This window comes from Molothrus ater, chromosome 1 (genome assembly GCF_012460135.2).
Source record: "Molothrus ater isolate BHLD 08-10-18 breed brown headed cowbird chromosome 1, BPBGC_Mater_1.1, whole genome shotgun sequence".
NCBI lineage: Eukaryota > Metazoa > Chordata > Aves > Passeriformes > Icteridae > Molothrus > Molothrus ater.
This window is the reverse complement of record NC_050478.2, coordinates 10,625,221-10,645,030: the sequence shown is the minus strand read 5'-3', so window position 1 is coordinate 10,645,030 and position 19,810 is coordinate 10,625,221. Positions and strand designations below refer to the sequence as shown.

General features: G+C 40.8%; 1 protein-coding gene across 5 annotated transcripts in view; it reads left to right on the top strand.

Annotated features, from left to right (window-relative positions):
• The window catches only part of DIP2C (disco interacting protein 2 homolog C), a 309,444-nt gene that overhangs the window by 278,850 nt on the left and 10,784 nt on the right, over nt 1-19,810 (top strand). For all 5 annotated transcript variants that reach the window (XM_036397757.2, XM_036397748.2, XM_036397776.2 and 2 more), the window contains 3 exons: nt 1,513-1,574; nt 18,564-18,621; nt 19,596-19,670. In XM_036397757.2, the coding sequence (XP_036253650.1) occupies nt 1,513-1,574; nt 18,564-18,621; nt 19,596-19,670 (195 nt within the window). The remainder of the gene's footprint in view (nt 1-1,512; nt 1,575-18,563; nt 18,622-19,595; nt 19,671-19,810) is intronic.

Below are 19,810 nucleotides of genomic sequence, written 5' to 3'. Positions count from 1 at the left end.
TCATGCTGAAAATAATAAATACCATAGTGAATGTCTTTGATTTTCAAACTTGATTGTTTCCATTATTTTACAAATACAAATCAGCTTTAGTTTTATTTTTAAAGATAACCAATTTTTCCTTGGTTTTGTTTTTTTCTTTTCAACATTGCATATATTTCAAATAAGTTCTCCACTCAGCACTAGTCTGTTACACTGCTGAGTTTACCAGTAGACTGAAAATCGTGTCGTTAATAGCTAGAGAGGATTTTGTACCTTGTATTGTGCATAACAAGCTAAAGAGGCTAACATGCATGTGCAGCTCTATTACTCTGTTCTCCTCTGGTGGTGGGTGATGATCAGTACCTCCTCAGTAAGTATCAACTGGTAGTGATAACACTTCTCCCCCAGAAATACAAAAATTAGCTATTTGTGGGTCTGGGTTGCAACTTTTAGCGCTCAAAGAATTGTGGAACAATCAGCCAGCATTGCAGAAATGTAAAATTTAACCCTAGACATTGCTAATGTGAAGAATTATATTCTACAATGCATCCCAAATGGGACAGAAATCACTAGGAGTTCATGCTGCCTGCTGGTTTAAGTAGTAGACCTCTAAATAACTGCTAAAGAGTTTGTGCATCTGGAGTCCACCAGGTTTAGGAGAATTCCTCTGCTGAAGAGAAAATTTCCAACGTGCCAGCGTTCCAGAATGAAGTTGTGCTTTTCTTCTAGCTTTGTGTTTAGCAATAGCATGAGGTCTGCAGCAGAGAAGAGAGCCCTAGCCTGGAGCATTGAGAATTCACATGATGTTCGGTGGTGATGAGTTTGAAGTTTTGGATAAGGGCAGATCATAGCAGGCTGCAAAACTGCAGAAAAGCTGTGGGTGGAAAGGCCTAAAGACTGCATCATCTCTGCATGAAAGGAAACTAAAATTAGTCTGCCTCTTTTCAAGTAACTAAATATTGTGACATAAAGCAAGGGTTTAAATTATGCAGTGGAAGACTGAAAAGGATCAGAATAATTGCTCAACAGACCTTCAGTCCAGATTGGTTCATGTCATGCGTGCTACCTTTACTATCTTTAGCTTCAAGTATATTCTCTGTTGCATGTATAGAAGACTCAGTAAACCATGCTTCACGTTCCTGACCATGTGCTTCTGCCATTAAACTGTGTCTCCTCAGCAATTTCCGCCTTCCTTTATATGGCAAAACGTGTTTAACATTTTTTGTATGTATCCATGTGCTGATTACTTGGCCTTTTGTAGCAAATAAAACCTCTGTTGACATGTGTTGGTTAAGTAGTCTGACTGCTTGATGTTTTTCTGAGCTCCAAGGTAACAAGTACCTGATGGTAGGTATTTTTCCAGTGCTTGTTCTGATTCTGTAAAGCTGAGCTTTGATTGATGAATACCTTAAATATAACTTGTCATTTGATTAGCGTAATTAGCACTGAAATGAATGTTTGGTTATTTGGGGGGTTAAACTCTTTTCTCCTCCCAGCCCTCAGGTTCTGATTAGCTGATGTTGTTGTTTGCAGGGAACATCTGGACCAGATCCCACCACAGTGTATGTTGATATGAGGGCACTGAGGCATGACAGGTCGGAACCACCTTTTTCTTTTTTTCTCTAATACACACAATTAACAGAGTTTCTAGCAAGAAAGCTGCTTACAGCACACCCCACGGACCCTGGAAACCATTGCAATAATAAATTATTTGTGTTGCCTCCTACCAGCCAGCAGACACTGACATGATATTGGTTAATTAATTTTACCTCTGGTAAAACTGAGACATCTAACATCACTACAGCATTGACTAACAAGATTCCTTGCCTTTATTGCCACCAGGATTTCATGACACCTGTGTTCAGGTGGTGCAGCCCAGCCAGTCCCCACAAACTGGAGTCCTGTTGGGCCTTTTGGCTTCACAGAATGTTTGTCCTGCCTTGGCAGCTCTTTGCCTGTCAGGAGATCATGGTGGGCTTTGCTGCAGTTCTTAATGCTGCAGGACTGTGAGGGGATGGATTATTTGCTTCAGCCACTGTGAGCAACCGCATTCTGTAGTTCTGGGTATTTTTCAGTTCCATCTTGAGTGTTAGATATGTATACAAGGAGTGAGAAATAAAATTTTTCACTTAGTGGTTGGAGGCAAGCTTGAGATCTCAGGTGTCATTTTAAAAAATACCCGTGCACATATATTTCAGTTTTCCAATACTCTGGTCATGAGTCTCTTTACAGAACTGTAACAAACCAAGAAATTTTCTATGAACTCTGGAAAAGGTGAACATTTAATTAACAGTCCTGGTTCCCTTAAAAAATCATTATCCAAATAGGGAGCTTCTTTGTTCTTTTCTTTCATCCTTCTCAAAAGCTTAGCAAAGAATTTGCCCCCCACCTTTGGTTCTATCAAAGAGCAAAGGGCACTGGAGGCCCAAATTACCCACTGGGTAGTTAGGTCAGATAGACATGTAGGTATTGTCCTGTTGCACATGGAGTTTGGCCGGTAGAAGAAAGGAGCTGCAAGATGTTTGACTCATGATTTCTTTATTCCTTTTGCACATAATGATTCAGATAATAATGCTTAGGTTTGATCTGTCCTTTGGGACACTACTGTCTGCATAATCCAGCCACAGAAATTCAGTGTTCCTGGCCCAGCAAGTTCAGTAGTGTAGAGACAGAGTCCACAGTATAATCAACCCAGAAAAGAAAAAAGGCCTTCTCTATAGAAAGAGAATATAACATTCACAGTCAGTAAAAATTATAAATAATCAAGAAAATATGTTTAGAGAGAGGAATTAAGATTTAAAAAATCTTAAGATTTTAATCTTCTAATCTTACAAGAAAGAGAATGTAACATTCATTGTCAGTAAAAATTGTAAATAATTTAAAAATATGTTAGAGAGAGGAATTAAGATATACTGTTCATGAAAGTTGCATAAACCCTGGGTATACTATTTCCCTGCTTTAGCATGTCATTGAGAAGTAGGCATCATTACCAAGATCAGGCTTTGCAGTGTGTTAATTTATATTTAGTGACTAGTTCTACAGAACATGAAAGATGGTCTTTAGAGCTGGTTCTCATATTGTGGTAATGTAGATTTTAATTTGATGGTTTAAAGTTGTGCCTCATTTACCCAGTCCTGCAGTATTTGGAATTAGATTAGTGGGTCATAAATTAAAGGAGAAAACAACTCTATTTGATATAGTCTCTTCACACTTGCAGTTTCTAACCATTTTAGTGGAACTGAATGTCCCTATTACTTAGCAGTATCTGAAAGATCCCTGTAAATATCTGTGAGACCATAGAGTAGCAACCCACAGAGTCTTTGCAGGCCAGCCAGTCCCCCAGTGTAATATGAACATTTTAATGCAAGAAAATGTTTTTCCTAATTTGTATTTTAGAAGATATTTTCCAGGGTCTGAAACAGACTGAACATATGGGTTTTTTCTTGGCATGATAACACTCTCTAGTTGCTCCAAAAAACAGCTGTAGTTCATCTCTTTGAGATTATTCAAACCCTGTTCACATCCATAAAAATTAATAATCAGTTTCAATGCCACTATTTCAAGCTCATCTGGTAATTACATGCTGTGCACTTTACAGCTCATGAAAATGTCATTTTCTTGTGGGTGTTTAGGTCAAAATACCTGTGCTGGGCACAATCTGTGTGGAGATCTAGGGGTGGTTGTTTGACCTAACTAGATGTTTCTTTCCTCCCAGCTCCCCCTGGATTTGGATTAGGTCAGGGTGGAGCTTTCCAAACACCTTTTTGTGTGTGTCCCTGTGAGGTTTTGAGCTAACAGCTTAGGTTTAACTGCTGGGACTCTGGCCACAGCCCTGGGCTCACCTGGAGGTTCAGGAAACTTGTGCCAAGGGTGCAAGCACGTGGTCAGTGACTGGCATCGGTTCTGGCACTGGAGAAAGGTTTGACTGCCTGCCTGAGAGCTTTTAGTGCAGTTCTGGGTGCTCCAGCTGCTCAGTAGCATCTCACATGGAGTCACATTGTGTTTGTGAGTCCCAAGGAGTGTCCCAGGCACCCTCAGCTGTCTCAAATGGCATTAGACACCTGGTTTTGGAATTTAAGTAGCACAAAATGCAAGAATATACAGCTCTGGCTTGCTGTTGGTGACAGGATATCATTGTACTTGGCATTTTTCTGATTTTCTACAAATCAGGGTGTGCTCAGGATGGCTTAGAAAAGAGAGAGCAAGGACAGGCAAGTCCCACAGAGACTTTTAACAAAGCACAGGAAACTCCTGAGTTATCTGCCAGGTGGGTGATGTGTCCCTGCAGTGCAGAGCAGTGCAGTTTGCAGAGAACACAAAGCTTAGCTCAGGTCCAAGGGACAGAGGAGAGGTGGATTAATGCTTCCAGCACAGCTCAGAGGCTCCTGGCTGCTGCCCCCCTGTGCAGCTCTATGTGCCCAGGGCATGCCCAGGGAGGGACAGGCAGGAGAGCTCTGGGCAGGAGCACCTGCTCAGGCCTTTGCTGCATTTCTCTGCCCCTGGGAGAGCCATTTTATTCCCTCTCCCCCACAAAATAGAGAAAATAAATGTAATAAATATATATATATTCTTGTCCTGTTTCTAAAGGCCTCTTGTCAGACTGTTCCATCATATTTTTGACCAGTCATGCTCTCCTCAGAAAGCTTCTCAGGTGGTTAAGCTCAAGGTGCCTAAATATGCTAAGAGCTGAGAAGTGCTTGGAAGATAAAAAAGGGAGAGAGTGAGAGAGAGAGCCTTTTCTCATCATGCCAAAACACCAGATACTTGAAAGAGGGTGGCTTTTGCAACATTTGCATCCTTTTGTACAGTAAAGATGTAAATTTGAAGCCCAAGCATCCTTTGTATCTGGATTGTTCTAAAACAATATGCACTTGTGCTTATAAAATGTCCAGCAAAAAACCACATTTCTGATATTAAAATAAAAATTTCACAGCTTCTTCGTCCTTAACAGCAGCTTAGTTTTTGGTAGAAAAGCTATTTTTTGGCAAAACAAGCCAATTAATGAAACTGAGAATAAACCAAATTAAATCTTTCTTTCCCATCAACAGGGCAAAAATATTTTCAAGTGTTCTGCAGCAGGTCAGAAATTCTCAAATGTTTCAGTATATTTATAAACATCCTAAACCATACTTTTTTAGACTCATTCAGAGCTGTTTTCAAATGTTACAGTTTTAATCTGATAATACACATATTGAATTTGAAACTAGCAGGTATGATTTAGAAATAAAATGGCATTAAAAATACTGAAATATTTTGACTTCTTTGAATTTTTTCTCAAATTTTTAACATAGGAATTTCTTTTCCTAGGTATCTGTACCTTTCATATTCTAAACATTTTATACAGAATTTCCTAAGGAATTTTAAATAGTGAGCTGAAGGATCCATCTGGTGACAGCTGAGGGAGATCATTTATCTTCTCCTAAAATTGAAACTACATGCAAATCCTGTAAAGATAAACATCCCCTTGCATCCTAATATTCTTTTCTAGATCAAAACCTTATCCATTAAAAAAAAAAATAAAACCTCTGTTCTGCCCTAAGCAGAGCAAGGGAAGATCTACTTCGATATTGAAGTTTATTTTTAAAAGGATAAGAAAAGTAAAAGGAAGCATTTTCATTGCAATCTGTCTACCCCCAAAAGCAGATAAAGAGTCACCAGCCCTCTTGTTCAGTAGCAGATAGTGACAACTTAGGAGCTTTGATGTAGTGGAGGCTTGGACTCCCAGGGGAGAGAGCCACTAACCAAGTCACCAATGTATTGCTGAAGATTTAGATACCATTCACATGCATTTCTCATAGGCAGTTCCCCCTTATCTTGACTAAAATTGTATTTAAACTGTTTATTGAACAGCATTGACATTTTCTATCAAACTGGGCAAGAATGAAGACTTTCAGCCAGTGCTGGTGAACACAGTTTTTTATTTGATGCCATCTCTAGTTTCACACATGCAGACAGACATCCTTTCCCATCCTATCCTGTCTTCAAACTTCAGTATACCCTTTGGTGAAATAATAGGTGCATGAAATGATCTTTTAAATTATTCAGTTTCATCTAGTTAAGTCTGTAGGGTAATAAAGATGGAAAAATTAATTTATTAAACTCTTTTGTGGTTTACTAGAGCTCCTTTTGAGCTACATGTAATGGTGAGCTGCTGGGATAGACAGACATGGTGAGGCAGCTGGCACCAAAGAGGGGCTCAAGTCCAGATGTGGGATATTGCCAAACAGACAGAAGCAAAAAGATGAATTTGGGTTCAAGTTATTCATTTGTCAGTCTGGCTATTCAATTTGTGGCTTGTGATATCCACAGTCTTTCACTGAAATTCTCCCATTCCATCATTAGAACAATTATTTTATCCTGATTACCCTCTTTATTAAACAAGCAGTCTGTGGAGCTGTACAAAATAGGTGTCTTGTCCCATGTGGCCACTGACATCTCCTTGGACTGATGCAAATTAACGTAGCTCTTTAAAAAATTACCTTGCATATACTTAGTCATTAGCAGACTCGATTTCTTAGGAGGTCATTTGTGTGTTTTACTAAAAATAATAAGCAAATCTTACTTTTTGTTTTGGATTCTAAGAGCATTCAAAGTTCTCTGAACTTCCTTCAGACTTGCTCAGACATTGTCTCCTTGCAAAGTTGTTTTCAGAATGGCAGTTCTGAATCTCATTCCTCAAGAAAAGAAGGGAGGACTTGTAGCATTTCAAAGAAATGAGGAAACAGTTACTTAGGATTTATTTTTATAGATTGCTTATACACTGAGCCCAGTCTCAAATCCAAATTCTGTCAAAAGGAATCAGTGAAGGCTTTGGCTTCATTTTAATATATTCCAGAATTTCAGACTTCATGCAGGAGCAGAAAAATAGCCTTTTATTATGGCTGTCAGTTGTTTATCCTTCTCTGCATTTTACTGAATCTTTCATGTTATGTATACATTGTTTGGGGTAATACCAAACAGCAAAGCCACAGGAGCCATTTTCCCTTATTCTCAACCATTTCTCCTCCATCCACCTTGAAAAATACTTTTATTAAAGGGTTACCACACAAAATAACTCCTTAGCTGAGTTTTTAGTGAGCTGTAGCCCCAGCAGTGCTCTGTAGCACAGCCAGGGTGTGGAGGGGAACATTTTATATTCACACAGGAGGAGAACAGACAGGGGGAGGTGTGTCAGAAGGAGACTTGCTAATAGCAAGTGACAATGAAATAGTCACCTTTTGTGCAAATTTAATTGATTAATCCTGTTTGAAAGCCATTGGGCAGTGGTAGCAGAAGAGAAGCTCTGAGGATTACTGCCTTGGTGCAGGGGGGAGCAGGGCTTTTCCAGCTCCTGCAGTGGGTTCCAGCACACAGAGCCCAGTCAAGCTTAGAGAAAATCAAAGTCCTCAGTGTTCACTGTGTGGGGTCCAAAGGGATGGTTAAAATCCATCCCTGCCCTCTGTGACACCCAGCCAGCATTTTCCTTGCAGTGAGATTCTGGAGGCTGAGGGCATGGGTTGTTTTGAGGTGTAAAATTCCACGTACCTGGTGAACTGCTCAGAGCAGACCTGCCATGTCATTGTCCTCAGAGGGCTTTAGACACAATAAGCTCATTTTGCCAGTGGAATTGTCAAGTGCTACCTCCAGCACTGCCATTCCTATCACCCTGAGCTTCAGGGAAATTCTCGTATGGGTGGCTCCAACTCCAACTTCCACACATCACCCATAATTTTTGTAATATTGTCTGCTGCTTTAGCTCTTTGGATGTTTTTCTGTTATCACAAAACCAGTTTTTTCAGGAAAGTGAAAAGATTTGCACCCCTATGGAGTCGGTAGAGGTAACTCAGCTGAGAGAAGAGCCTGAGGTCTTTAAAATAAAACCTGAGTCTCTCAAAGATTTACAAAAAGAAATGATGCAGTTTGGTTTTGAGGACTCTTTGTAGAACTGCCTGGCTTTTAGGCATTTTGCCTATTAGCTTTCAGAATCTTATTTGTGAGTGTAAGCTGTTTGTCATGGTACTGGCAAAGCCCTCCTTCTTCTTCATGTTTTTCCTCAGGAGAAGATACAGCCTTGGCCTTTTAGCACTATTGTGCTTTCTTTCTGCCATGCAAACACTGCTGTCTCAAGAATCCCCTTGGCGTTGTTTCTGATCTATGGGAAACAAATCTCCCAGAAAGGAAAGTTCATTTGGGCTGATAAGCATCATGTGAACACTCAGTTCTGGCTCAGAGAACTCCCAGTCTGTCTGGAGAGAAGGCAAGATTCTCTCTTGCTGTTCTGATTGCATCAGGAGAACTTGTTTAATCTCTGTACACTGAATAGTCAGTGATTAGGAATAAAGCTGATGGCCTGGGAAACTGAAGAGGAGCAAATATTGTTGGAGAAATTATATTGTTCACCCATGAGGATCCAGAGTTATAACCAAATTTGTAAATGTACTTTTTAAAGAGCTTTGAAAGCTGCCTCATGTTTCCAGGCATAGCACAACTTCTGTGCAGGGCAGAAGAAAGGCAGAAATGTCCAAGAACTAGGGGGGGTGAGAGCCCTACAAAGAAATTTTTGTGCTTTCTAAGGCAAAATTACTTGTCACTGAAGTATTTCCTCCCTTGACACAAGCCCATTTCTTCCTTGATAAAACCATCTTCAAGAGAAAAGCTCATCATAATTTTAGTGGAACAGGACAATAAGAGTTGGCTCCAAATATGGTTTTTGAGAGAGGATGTGGTTTAGCACAGTTTGACTACAAATCAAGAAATTCCAGTTCTATTTCCCTGGATGGCTTAGGGGAAAAAGAATACTGTCCTGTGTATCATGTAATACAAAGACAAAGGGAAAACAAAAAGCTGTAGCTGTCCAGGAAGGTGGGGGTACTGCAGTTGTACACTTATTGTGTTACTGCTTGCAAGCAGCATTTGCATGTCATTCTTCCACTATGAGTAAAAGAGCCAGATGGCAAATGGTTCATTTTTTTTACAAAGCAGTTTTGAGTGTAACAATAATTTTGGTGAAATTATAAAATTTCAGTAAAATTATTGGGAATTTCACTGCTTATTACATTTCCAACTTATTAAAATACACCAACATATTTATTCCTGAGAGTGTCTGACACTGTTAAAAAAAAGGATTTCCCATTTCCAAGTGTACTGAGTTTCTGTGGTGTTACAGGTCCTTTTCTTTCAATTATGCTTCTCATGGAAGCTGGAAGTAGATAAAACAAGCTGGCTGCTCAGATTTCTTCCCTTTTTTTATTACCTAAAAGCCATACTTCTTTCTTTCTCTCTCCCAGACTTTGCCATGAGTCTAGCTGTACAATTACAGGAATGTCTTAATAAAATGGAATTTTGATTCTTCCTTTTTTAATGCAAGTAAGATGTATTATGTATTTGATTTTTACAGATAGCATATTCTGAAACACTTTGCTTTCCTTCATTTTGGTATATATTCTTAATGGAATGCTAAACACTGATTCTTTAGAAATGCCAAGTGATCAGCATAGGGTACATTTGCTGTTTCAGGAGTGGAGGAAAATGTGCTGCTTTCCCACACTGCTGCCTTAGAGGGCATTTCACAAGGCATCTGCTTTGGAAGGGGAAATAATGAATATATGCAAGATTTGGAACAAGGCTTTGTAGCTCCTGCAGCTCTAGCCACAGACTGTGCTGTGCTCTAAGAGATGGAGCTTCCTATGTGCTCTCCATCCCCTTTTCTGTTCCCCTCTTCTCCTGCCAGCCTTTGCAGGAGGACAGGGCCTTTGCCATGCCACACACTCAGTTTTTTGGGACAAATAATTCAGCACAGGGTGCTGTGCTGCCAGTTACCCCTGGGAAATGGGCTCTGTCACCCTTGGGACACACTCCAGCTTGCCAGCCTCAGGCACTCACTTGGCTCCTGTTGTCAGTAAAATCTTTGGCTGAAGGAAAACTGAAGGAATGGTTGGGCTTGGAAGGAGAGCTCTGAATAAAGTAAAAGCATTCTTTATTTATATAAGGATACAACACTAATTTAGTTAGAGATGTGATCCCCTCTTAAATGGCTCCTTTCAATGGATCTTAATATGTTGCTTCAAGCCCAACTTGTCCTTTTTAGTATGGCATATAATGGAAGTGTCTGTGAGCAGAGATGAACTTGTGTAAGCCAAGAGTCTCAAGAAGCTCAGCCCTGGTTCCCAGGGAGTCTCCTGAGGCAGGACAGTCCCTTTTCAGTGCCTGCAGATGTACAGGGCACTGCTGCTCATGGCACTGCTCACCTCTCCTTCTGAGTGCTCACCTGCAGTTTTCATTGGACTGAGAAAATAGCTCCATGTGTTGGTGTTCCATGCACAGGAAATGTCCCTGGTTGTTGTTAAGGAGAGCTTTGTGCAGATTCTTTCCCAAAAATGCAGGGTGCCTCAGCTAATGGTGGGAAATTTGGAGGTTATAGAAAGAGAAGGGGACAGCTTAAAGAAAATTACTTGATTTCAAAAACTCCACTTTTGATTACATTGTGGGAATGTAGACTGTGAATATTTTATTAGCAATGTTAAAATAATTTCCATCATTTGTTAACAACAAATAAGCTAATTCCATTAGCTCAGGATATTTTTAGATCCCAAGTTCATTATAATTAAATTTTTCCCTGTATGTGAAGTCTCTTTAGAGATTAGGACTAGGAAGACAAAGGGTTACAAAATAGAGAAAGCATATTGCATTAGAGAGAATTATCAGATCTCAACTGTGATTATGAAAATGCTGTAAAAACAATTACTAATAAACACCATGTCCTGGGAGGTTTGTAATCTGAGTAAAAAGATATAACAGCTGTGAGCAGTTTTATGTCTGGTTTTGCAAAGCTGAACCTGAAGCACAGAGAAGGGTGATGGTGCTTGAGATGCAAGGTGGGAGACCAAATTCTCCAGAGTCTTGGTCCACTGCATTCTCTTGAAATAGTTGTACACTGTGCTTTAAACAATGTGCAAAGTTAATTTAAACAAATTTAATGTGTGATGGCAGCTGAACATTTTAAAGCTGAAAGCAAACATAACCTTTTTACATATTCCCATAATCTTTTATGATAAAATTGTTATTGCTTTTTTAATCTGTGAAGCTTTGAGTGTTCCCTTCCTGAAGCAGAGTTCCTGCCCCGTTTTGATTTGTTTGCAGCTTTCTGAACTGTCTTAAATAATTGTGTAACTTTTTCTGCTTCTTTGTCCAGCCATCTGAAGGACTGGAAGCTCTTAGCTTTTGACCTCAGGGAATTTGGCACATGAAGTGTAATTTAGGTTTATAGTGAAGTATTCCTTTGCATTAAAGGAAATTATTTAGTGCTAATTCTTGTTGATCATCAAATTAATGGGATTAAAAGCATACAGAAAGTTTAATGGTTTTTCATTCAGTTGGTTAAAGTTTGCCTAAACCCCAAAGCCCCTTTTCAGTCTTAGTTGTATTTATCCATTATTTGAATATATCATGGGATAGGAGAAAATCTGCTCTGAGGAAACCAGGATGATGCAGGGAAATGTCTTCATTATCTAAAGTTTCCCTTCAGCCTGTGTTCAGTTGTGCAATTTTCCTACTTTTCTGATTTGTCATTTGAACCTGCCCATGATTTTAGAAGGCAGAGCTTATGTTCTTTGATCCATATTTCCATTTTTCTGGTTGAATGAGCTCACTGACTTGTTAATTCTGGAATCATTTATGTAGAAACATTTCATTATTTGAGTAAAGAGAAAATGCACTGACAGTCTTGAGTGTCAGGGAGGCCTGACCCAGTCCAGACCCACTGTTACCTACAGTGCCCATCCTTCTTTTAACTACAGAAAATGAGAAGAGGCTGCACCAGCCCTGTCCCACCAGGAGCCTTATCCAAGCACCATCTGAGACTGGACATTGATGCATGTCTGAGAGGTGCTGTTGATGGCAGCAGTTCTTAATGATTTCAGTCAGAACTGGGAAGCCACTGTACTCTGGATGTAGCCACATGAAAGGTCTCTGACATTAAATGCCTTGCAATTTGGTTTTGGTTACAGTTTCTGATGAATTAGGTAGTTGGCCCTTTTTTCACTGTAAAAGACCATTGTGTTGAATTCAGAAGAGTCAGTTTGGGCAGATCCTTTTCAGCTTAAGGAAGAAGAGTTTTCAAAGTGGTCAAAACACATTAAGTTTTAAATTTTTGATCATAATGTCGGTGAAATAATTTTCAGTTTGGAGAGTTAATTCATTCAATTTCAAACCAAAACAAAATGCACTGAAATATTAACCATAAATAACCTCTTTTTCTGACCTGCCACATGGTTTTTTTAGATTCCATTTACAACTTCTGTACATATTGAACTTCTTTGTCCAGTTTAATACAGAAAAAATTTCAAAACATCAATATCTTGCAAGATAAGAAAATATTCACTTTTCCCCCACAAGCTTAACTTTTAATGTAAATGATGGTCAGTAGGTAAACTTAAGAAACAGGGCTGGAATGAAACCAGAGACCACTGGCTGTTACTTTCAGCCACAGAAAGTCTGTGGGCAAGGAGGGGGCTTGAATACATTGGGTTACATGTTCATCACATCCTATTTGGCTTCCTCTGGGCTTTGTTGCTGAAGGTTTTTAAGAGTGGCAGCATCCAAGAACAGATGCTGAAAGAAATTGAGAGTGCAAAATAGCTGGTGTGAAAGAGACCAAAGAGTTGGGCTTCCAAGCTGGCATGCCTGTGAAGTGACATGGTGTGGGACCTGTGACATGGTGTGGGAGCTGTGACATGGTGTGTGACATGGTGTGACAGCTGTGACATGGTGTGACAGCTGTGACATGGTGTGGGAGCTGTGACATGGTGTGGGAGCTGTGACATGGTGTGTGACATGGTGTGGGAGCTGTGACATGGTGTGGGAGCTGTGACATGGTGTGAGGGCTGTGACATGGTGTGGGAGCTGTGACATGGTGTGGGAACTGTGACATGGTGTGGGAGCTGTGACATGGTGTGGGAGCTGTGACATGGTGTGAGGGCTGTGACATGGTGTGGGAACTGTGACATGGTGTGGGAACTGTGACATGGTGTGACAGCTGTGACATGGTGTGAGAGCTGTGACATGGTGTGAGGGCTGTGACATGGTGTGTGCCATGGTGTGAGGGCTGTGCCATGGTGTGAGAGCTGTGACATGGTGTGAGAGCTGTGACATGGTGTGGGAGCTGTGACATGGTGTGGGAGCTGTGACATGGTGTGGGAGCTGTGACATGGTGTGGGAGCTGTGACATGGTGTGACAGCTGTGACATGGTGTGAGAGCTGTGACATGGTGTGACAGCTGTGACATGGTGTGACAGCTGTGACATGGTGTGGGAGCTGTGACATGGTGTGACAGCTGTGACATGGTGTGACAGCTGTGCCATGGTGTGTGACATGGTGTGGGAGCTGTGACATGGTGTGGGAACTGTGACATGGTGTGACAGCTGTGACATGGTGTGTGACATGGTGTGGGAGCTGTGACATGGTGTGACAGCTGTGACATGGTGTGTGACATGGTGTGACAGCTGTGCCATGGTGCAGGAGGTGCTCCAGGCAGGAGGAGGGGTTGGTGGCAGAAATCAGAGCTGCAGATGATGGCAGTGCCCAAGCCTGGCTGACAGAAGATGCTGGCACACAGGCAAGGAGGAAGAGGGCAATTGCCATGGCTCAGCTTGAGGGAATGGCTATAAAGGAAAGAGAAAAGTTCAAGATGTGGGGTTTGGCCAAGTGGTAGGGTAAAAGGCAATCTCTTCAAAAGGCAATGAGTTATATTGAAAGAGAACAGGGGCACTGGGGAAAAGCTCCTTTGAGTTGGATGTAGAGAGGTAGAAATAATAAGAGGAAGCTGAGACTGGTTCATGCCAAGCATCACAGAATGAAAAAGGTTCCTGGATTTGAAATAAAATTCAGCTGAGGAATAAGCCCTGAAAGGAAGTGAAAGAAGCCCCATCATTTGAAATACTCTAACAGAAGCAAAGCACTCAAAAGTGCACTGCAGGGAGCAGCCTTTTTTTGGCAGGCAGCAAGACTTGGATGACCTCATAGCTTCTTTCCATCTCTATTAAAATCACAGGATCCAAACTCTTTCTCTGAGCAGCAGCACAGCCAGCTCTGAAGGATTGCCCAGTTTTGGCACTGTAGTCTTGCTTAGTACCACTCTGCACGTGCCAGCCCCTGCAGATTCCCAAGGCAAGAGTTAATAGCTCTGCTGACAAACTCTCTCATTACTGTGGAGCACTAGCAAGCTGTGCAGTGTATTTTGGAGAGTTTTCATCACCAAATGAACCAGATCTAAAATGGAGCATAAACAAAATTTTCAGTTCCAGAGAGACATTGTTGCTGCATTTTGATACCCCTTTGCTGCACAGTGATTGCAGTGCCTGGTTAGCTATAGCTGGCCAGTTCCTGTTCTGAAGTCAGATTTCAGTCCTATTTTTCTACAGTAAGTGTTTGATTTAAAGAAGGTGAAATATGTTCAACATATTAAATTGTAACAAGAAAAGAAGTTGGCACATACAGGGGGTGTAGCTGCATTCCCCATTAAATCCCAGAAACCAGACTTTGAAACAGTTTTCTCAACTCTACAGCTCCAGTGAGAGAATTTTTTAAGATGTTCTTAGGAACCATTGGAAAAAAATTAAGAAAAATATACTCTTCTATACTGTTCTGTGTAAATATTACAGTTTCATTGTGTATCATCCCTGGTTATAGCTTTGCAACAGTGAAACAATTCTTTAGCATCTTCTGTGACCCCCCTCCAATCAGATAATTTAGTGGGGGAGAATCCCTGTGTCTGCCCCACACTGTGTGGCTCATTTATGTTTTCCCTCTCAGCTTGGCTGCAAACCACCAGAAGGTGCAGAAGAAGCTTTCACACCCAAGGGCAGCATGTTTCCAACCATCCACTTGATTTTCAAGCTCTTTGCCCAGTCTGGCTCTAGTGCCATGTTCTCCTCTGCCCTTCCCAGCAGGACTGGGCAGCAGGAGAAAGCAGCAGGAAGGCTCTGGGCTCACTTTGTAAGAAATTGTTTGCATTCCCAACAAAGAGCTCTGGAGCACTGCTGAGAAACAGGACTTGCCCTTCCTGGACCTGCACTGCCTGGGAGGGGGTTGTGATTATTTGGGAATTTGGAGAGGGATTGCTGCCATTGTCCTAGGGAGGCTGCAGGGAGCTCTGTGTTTCTTTGCCAGCATCACCTGGGTAATTCAGGGCTGTTGTTTTCAAGGGTCTGATGGGCCCTGTGCTCTGCATTTTTAGTTTGCCTACCAGAGCAGCCTTGATAGTGATGCTGTTTGCTCAAGAGGGAAGTAAAGAAGTTTTTGATTGTGTCTGCATTTTTCAGTGGAAAAAGGGAAATCTCTTGAGGAAGAGTGGGAACAATTAAATTATTTTATGCTGAGGCACAATAAAACTCATTTTAAAAATTATTGCCTAATGCCCATGATTTATTCACAATATCTAGTCAGAGCAGAGTTAATGAAACTGCTAAGCACTTAAAATTAGGAATGCACATGAGAGTTACTAACATCAGAATCTCATGTTTTACTTATATTTTTTTTAAATATCTTTGTGGCAAAACATTTTTATTATTTTTGGATTTGTTAGAGGTTTAACAGTGTGTTCCCCAATGAATTGTGAGCTTAACAGAAACTTTTTAAAAAGGGATCCAAAGTTTTGGATGCTAAGAGGGCCCTCACAGAAAACCTCCAGGAAATGCTGTTTCTATGTTTAGTGCAGTGCCATGAAAACTCTGTAGGGATGTGAGGTGGGAAGCACAGGGTGGGAGAGGTTTAACAGAGCTGGAAAGTGAGAAATTGCACCTTCTGTGGATCACCATGTGCTAAAAAATCAGGCAAGGTTAAACTAAACAGGTGGAAAAGGGAACTAGAAGAATACACCAAGAACAAGATGGGAAGCAGAGGTGCTGAAAGCAAGGAGGGGATTGTCAGATTTATCACTGTTGATTCTTTTCCAGTAGTCATGCCACTGACCATCAAATCTCTTGATTTATTATTTGTGATTTTTGCTAGGCCTGTAGTCCAGCAACACTTCATGGAGGCATGTCTTAATGACAGGAAGGGAGCAAAGGGCACCAGTATCTCTGGGCAGCTGGACAGTTCTGACACACACTTGTCCTGCCCTGGAGGTTTTTCCTACTGTTATCCAAATAGAATTCTCTTTAAACCTGTCTTAAATTCCATAAAGTGCTTCCTGACCTTTATTACACCATCACTGTTAATAGTGCTTGTGGCTGAGGTTTTCTAAATTGTCTTTTTTCCAAGATCTTCTCAATTTCACAAATGTTTGTAAATAATAGGTAAAATAACTTTGTTAAAGGAGGTGCCAAGTGGGTGAGATGATGACTGTTTCTTCCAGGAGTAGCTGCCTGTCTGCAAATACCTATTGAAAGATTGGAGATGTCAGTTGTTTGGAAGAACTCAGTTAAAGGCATTCTCTATTTCTAGACTGATATGGGTTTTACAGAACAAAGATATATATATACACAAAGGTAGAAATATATAGGCATTAGTAGCAGCTGCCTTTTGCAATATTTGATTTCATTTCAACATATACAGAGTTATTTTAAAAACCCTTGCCTAATACTCCTAAATATTTATGATTTGGCTGCCATTTGTGTGGTTGTGTGCCATTTGGTTGCCATTTGCTGCCACAAGTGTGGCTGATGCAGATGTACCCTTTATGGAGCAGCATTGATTGAGCCTTGCACACACACACTCTAGAGAGGCTCCCATGGCTGGCTTTCTGCTGCCCTGTGTCTGTGTGCCTGCATGGACAAATGCATGCTGTAGCTTCACTGCTTTTGCCATCAATCCAGTGGTGGCTCTGCAGCTTTTCAGCTCAGCAGAAAATGTCAAAAACACAGACGTGTGAGAGATGTAACACAACAGTGTAAACAAGGGCAGTATGACATCAGTGTAACACACAGAGGGGGCAATGAGTGCTTTAGGCCTGGTCTGGGAGTTTAGTGGCAGTTGAACAAGTGTTGAAAAGTGATTCCTGTTACACACCTTGTAGGTCAGGCTGCAGCTGCCCAACAGTGCCTGCTCCAGGCAGTGCCCTTGTAGGGCACTTCACATCCTTTTCCTCTAAACACAACTTGGAAAAAGGTCTGAAATTCCTGAGTGTTTGGGTTGTATCTTTCTGTTAGTGAGAGGAATTGTTCACGCTGATGTGCAATATCTCAGGGCTTAGCCCTGCCCCATTCATCCCGGTTGAGAGACTTCCCAGAACTGCAGATAAAACACTATTCATTATTCCTGCCTTGACCTCAACAGTCTCACCTTTTATAGAAGACTCTTGGAGCAAAGAAATAGCAAAGAAATAGAGGAAAGGTGAAAAACAAAAAGAGAAAGATCTTTTTCCATCTCCTTTCTGCTTAGGGTCTGAACTTGCCAAAGCTTTGTTCTCCAAAGGGACTTCTAGCTGAGGTCTCTCTGTCTCAACCCTCCTTTCCCAAACTGAGCACTGCCATGCTCTGTCTATAGAAAGACCTCAAAACAGTCAGAAAAAGATCCGTTGTGACTGTTCCTAATAGACTCAGCTTTATGCTCAGCTTAATGGGATCCAGGTCTCCACCCATCTCCTCCTGTTTTCTTGTTTCTGATGTTTCATCTTTACCTTTTACTTGGTTGGCTTTTAGGCATCTTGTATTGTGGGGTTTTGTCTTTCAGGGGGGAGGAAAGAGATAAGAACAGCTCTTCAGACACAAGTCCAGATTTAGCTTGCTTAAGTGGTTTATGGATATTGTTCAAAAGTGGGAAGTTTAAGGTTTCCATGGTTGTTAGAACTTTTAAGTTACTTAGGATACAGAAATAACTAGACGTTACCAAATTTTCTTTGCCATGTACTGGCTGAGATCATCAGCTGTTTTAGAACTTGGGAGTCTCTTTCATTCTAACCTGCTGAGTACTTTTCTAAGGTTAAATGAGAAATTTCCTTCCAGGCCATGATACCACTGAAGAAGAGATGACATTCCAGTTCACTTAGTGGGGAAATAACTTATCTAAAAAAAGAAGAGGGCATGAGAAAGTCACACTCTGAGAATGGATCTGATCTCAGCAGTAATAACATTTTTCATTAAATTATTTTTTTAAATATTAAAATGTATATCAACCACTGTCCATTGAAAATAATTAAAAGATTGCAAAGGCAGATTTGAAGCTGAGGCCAGGTTATGAGTTATTTTGATATGATTTTGATTTTAGCTGTCAGCTACTTGTGGAATGTGGTTGCTCACTCAGCTCACATGCTTTTGTGTCTGTGCCCTGGCTTTTATGACGTTCTTGTGGGAAATCAATATTTTAGATCCCTCTTGTGCGTGGAATTCCATTTACAAAAGTCTATCAAAAACAAATAGAAGGCACCAACTACATTTGAAGAATTTATTATTTAAGAAAAAGTTCACACACATCTTTTTTTCATTATTTTCCTTCCGTAAATTTTGACTAATTTTACATATTGGGTCTGATTATGTTCCACATAACAGGATATAAGCTTCAACTCTTGCAAAAATAAATTAAACTCTGCAACCATTAACCATTCCTTTCAGAAATAAATGTTAATAAAAAGCAAATAAACACAACTGTGAATTATACATATTCTTTTACAGAGTTCGTTTAGTCGAAAGAGGATCTCCACATAGTTTGCCTCTCATGGAGTCTGGAAAAGTAAGTACTTAAAGAAGATTTAAGTGTAACTTTTATGGTCATATTTTCAGTAAATATCCATTTCTGTTCATTTTTACATGAATGTGGTACTGGGGCAGGCACTATTAGCTGTGCAGATTGATGTCCTTCCTTTACTGTTGAGGTTACAGCACTAAGGCAGTAACTGATGCATTACTGCTCTCTCAGAACCTGTGCCTTGCTCTTTTATGCAGAAATCAATTCCTTCTTTTATGCAAACAGAAGGTTTTTCATCCCCTGTGTGTCATTCTTGAGGCAGCTGACAAATGGTGCAGGCAGTGCCATCGATGCAGAACCCACCTGCAGTGAGAGCTGGTCTGGGGTGGCCAATGCTGAGCTCACTGATCACCTGCAGAGGGACTGTCCCTGCTGGGGCATGGCTCTGGGGACAGGGGGAGGACAGAGGGGCAGCCTCTGCTGCTCTGGGTGCTCATCTAAAGCTTTCTGGCCACGGCTTTGCAGACATTCATGCTCAGAGGATGCTCCCTTTTCTGTTCTAGGGCTCAGCATCCACCTCTGTAGTTGCTGAATGTCCATTGCATGAGCACTTTGGCAGGTCATTATTCTGGGTGATTGCATGATGCCTCTGGCTTTCTCCGTGTTCTAGGCCAAAGGTTCACTGGGGTTTTTCCTATCCTACTATGTATTCTCATAGAAACAGGGGCCATTTGGTCAGACTTTTGTTCTGCAGGTGAACATTTGATTTCTGAGGAGGTTTATTGATGGAACAGCATTCACAAAGAGAAGCAGTTTTGTCATATTTCCCAATTATCTCAGAACTTTTCATATCTGTGGATTATTTTATATTTTATGCACTGTAAGTCTACTTTAACTTTTTAAGGATTGTTAAGGATTTCTTGCAGTTTGTAATGAAGGTTCTTTGGGGACAAAGCATCAGCATACAATTGCATAAGGTGATACCTGATTTCTTACTGCCTCGTGTTTTCTGTCAATAGATCCTCCCAGGAGTACGTATCATTATTGCTAATCCAGAAACAAAGGGACCCTTAGGAGATTCTCATCTTGGTGAGGTGAGTCATGAGAACCTGAACTTTGTATGCTCTGGACTAAATTCCAGAGACAAAGCTATTTTTGTGCATGCTAATGATTTCCTATGATACATCTTACCAAATGCTCAGTTAGGAAAATAGTGAATTCTGCTGAACATTAT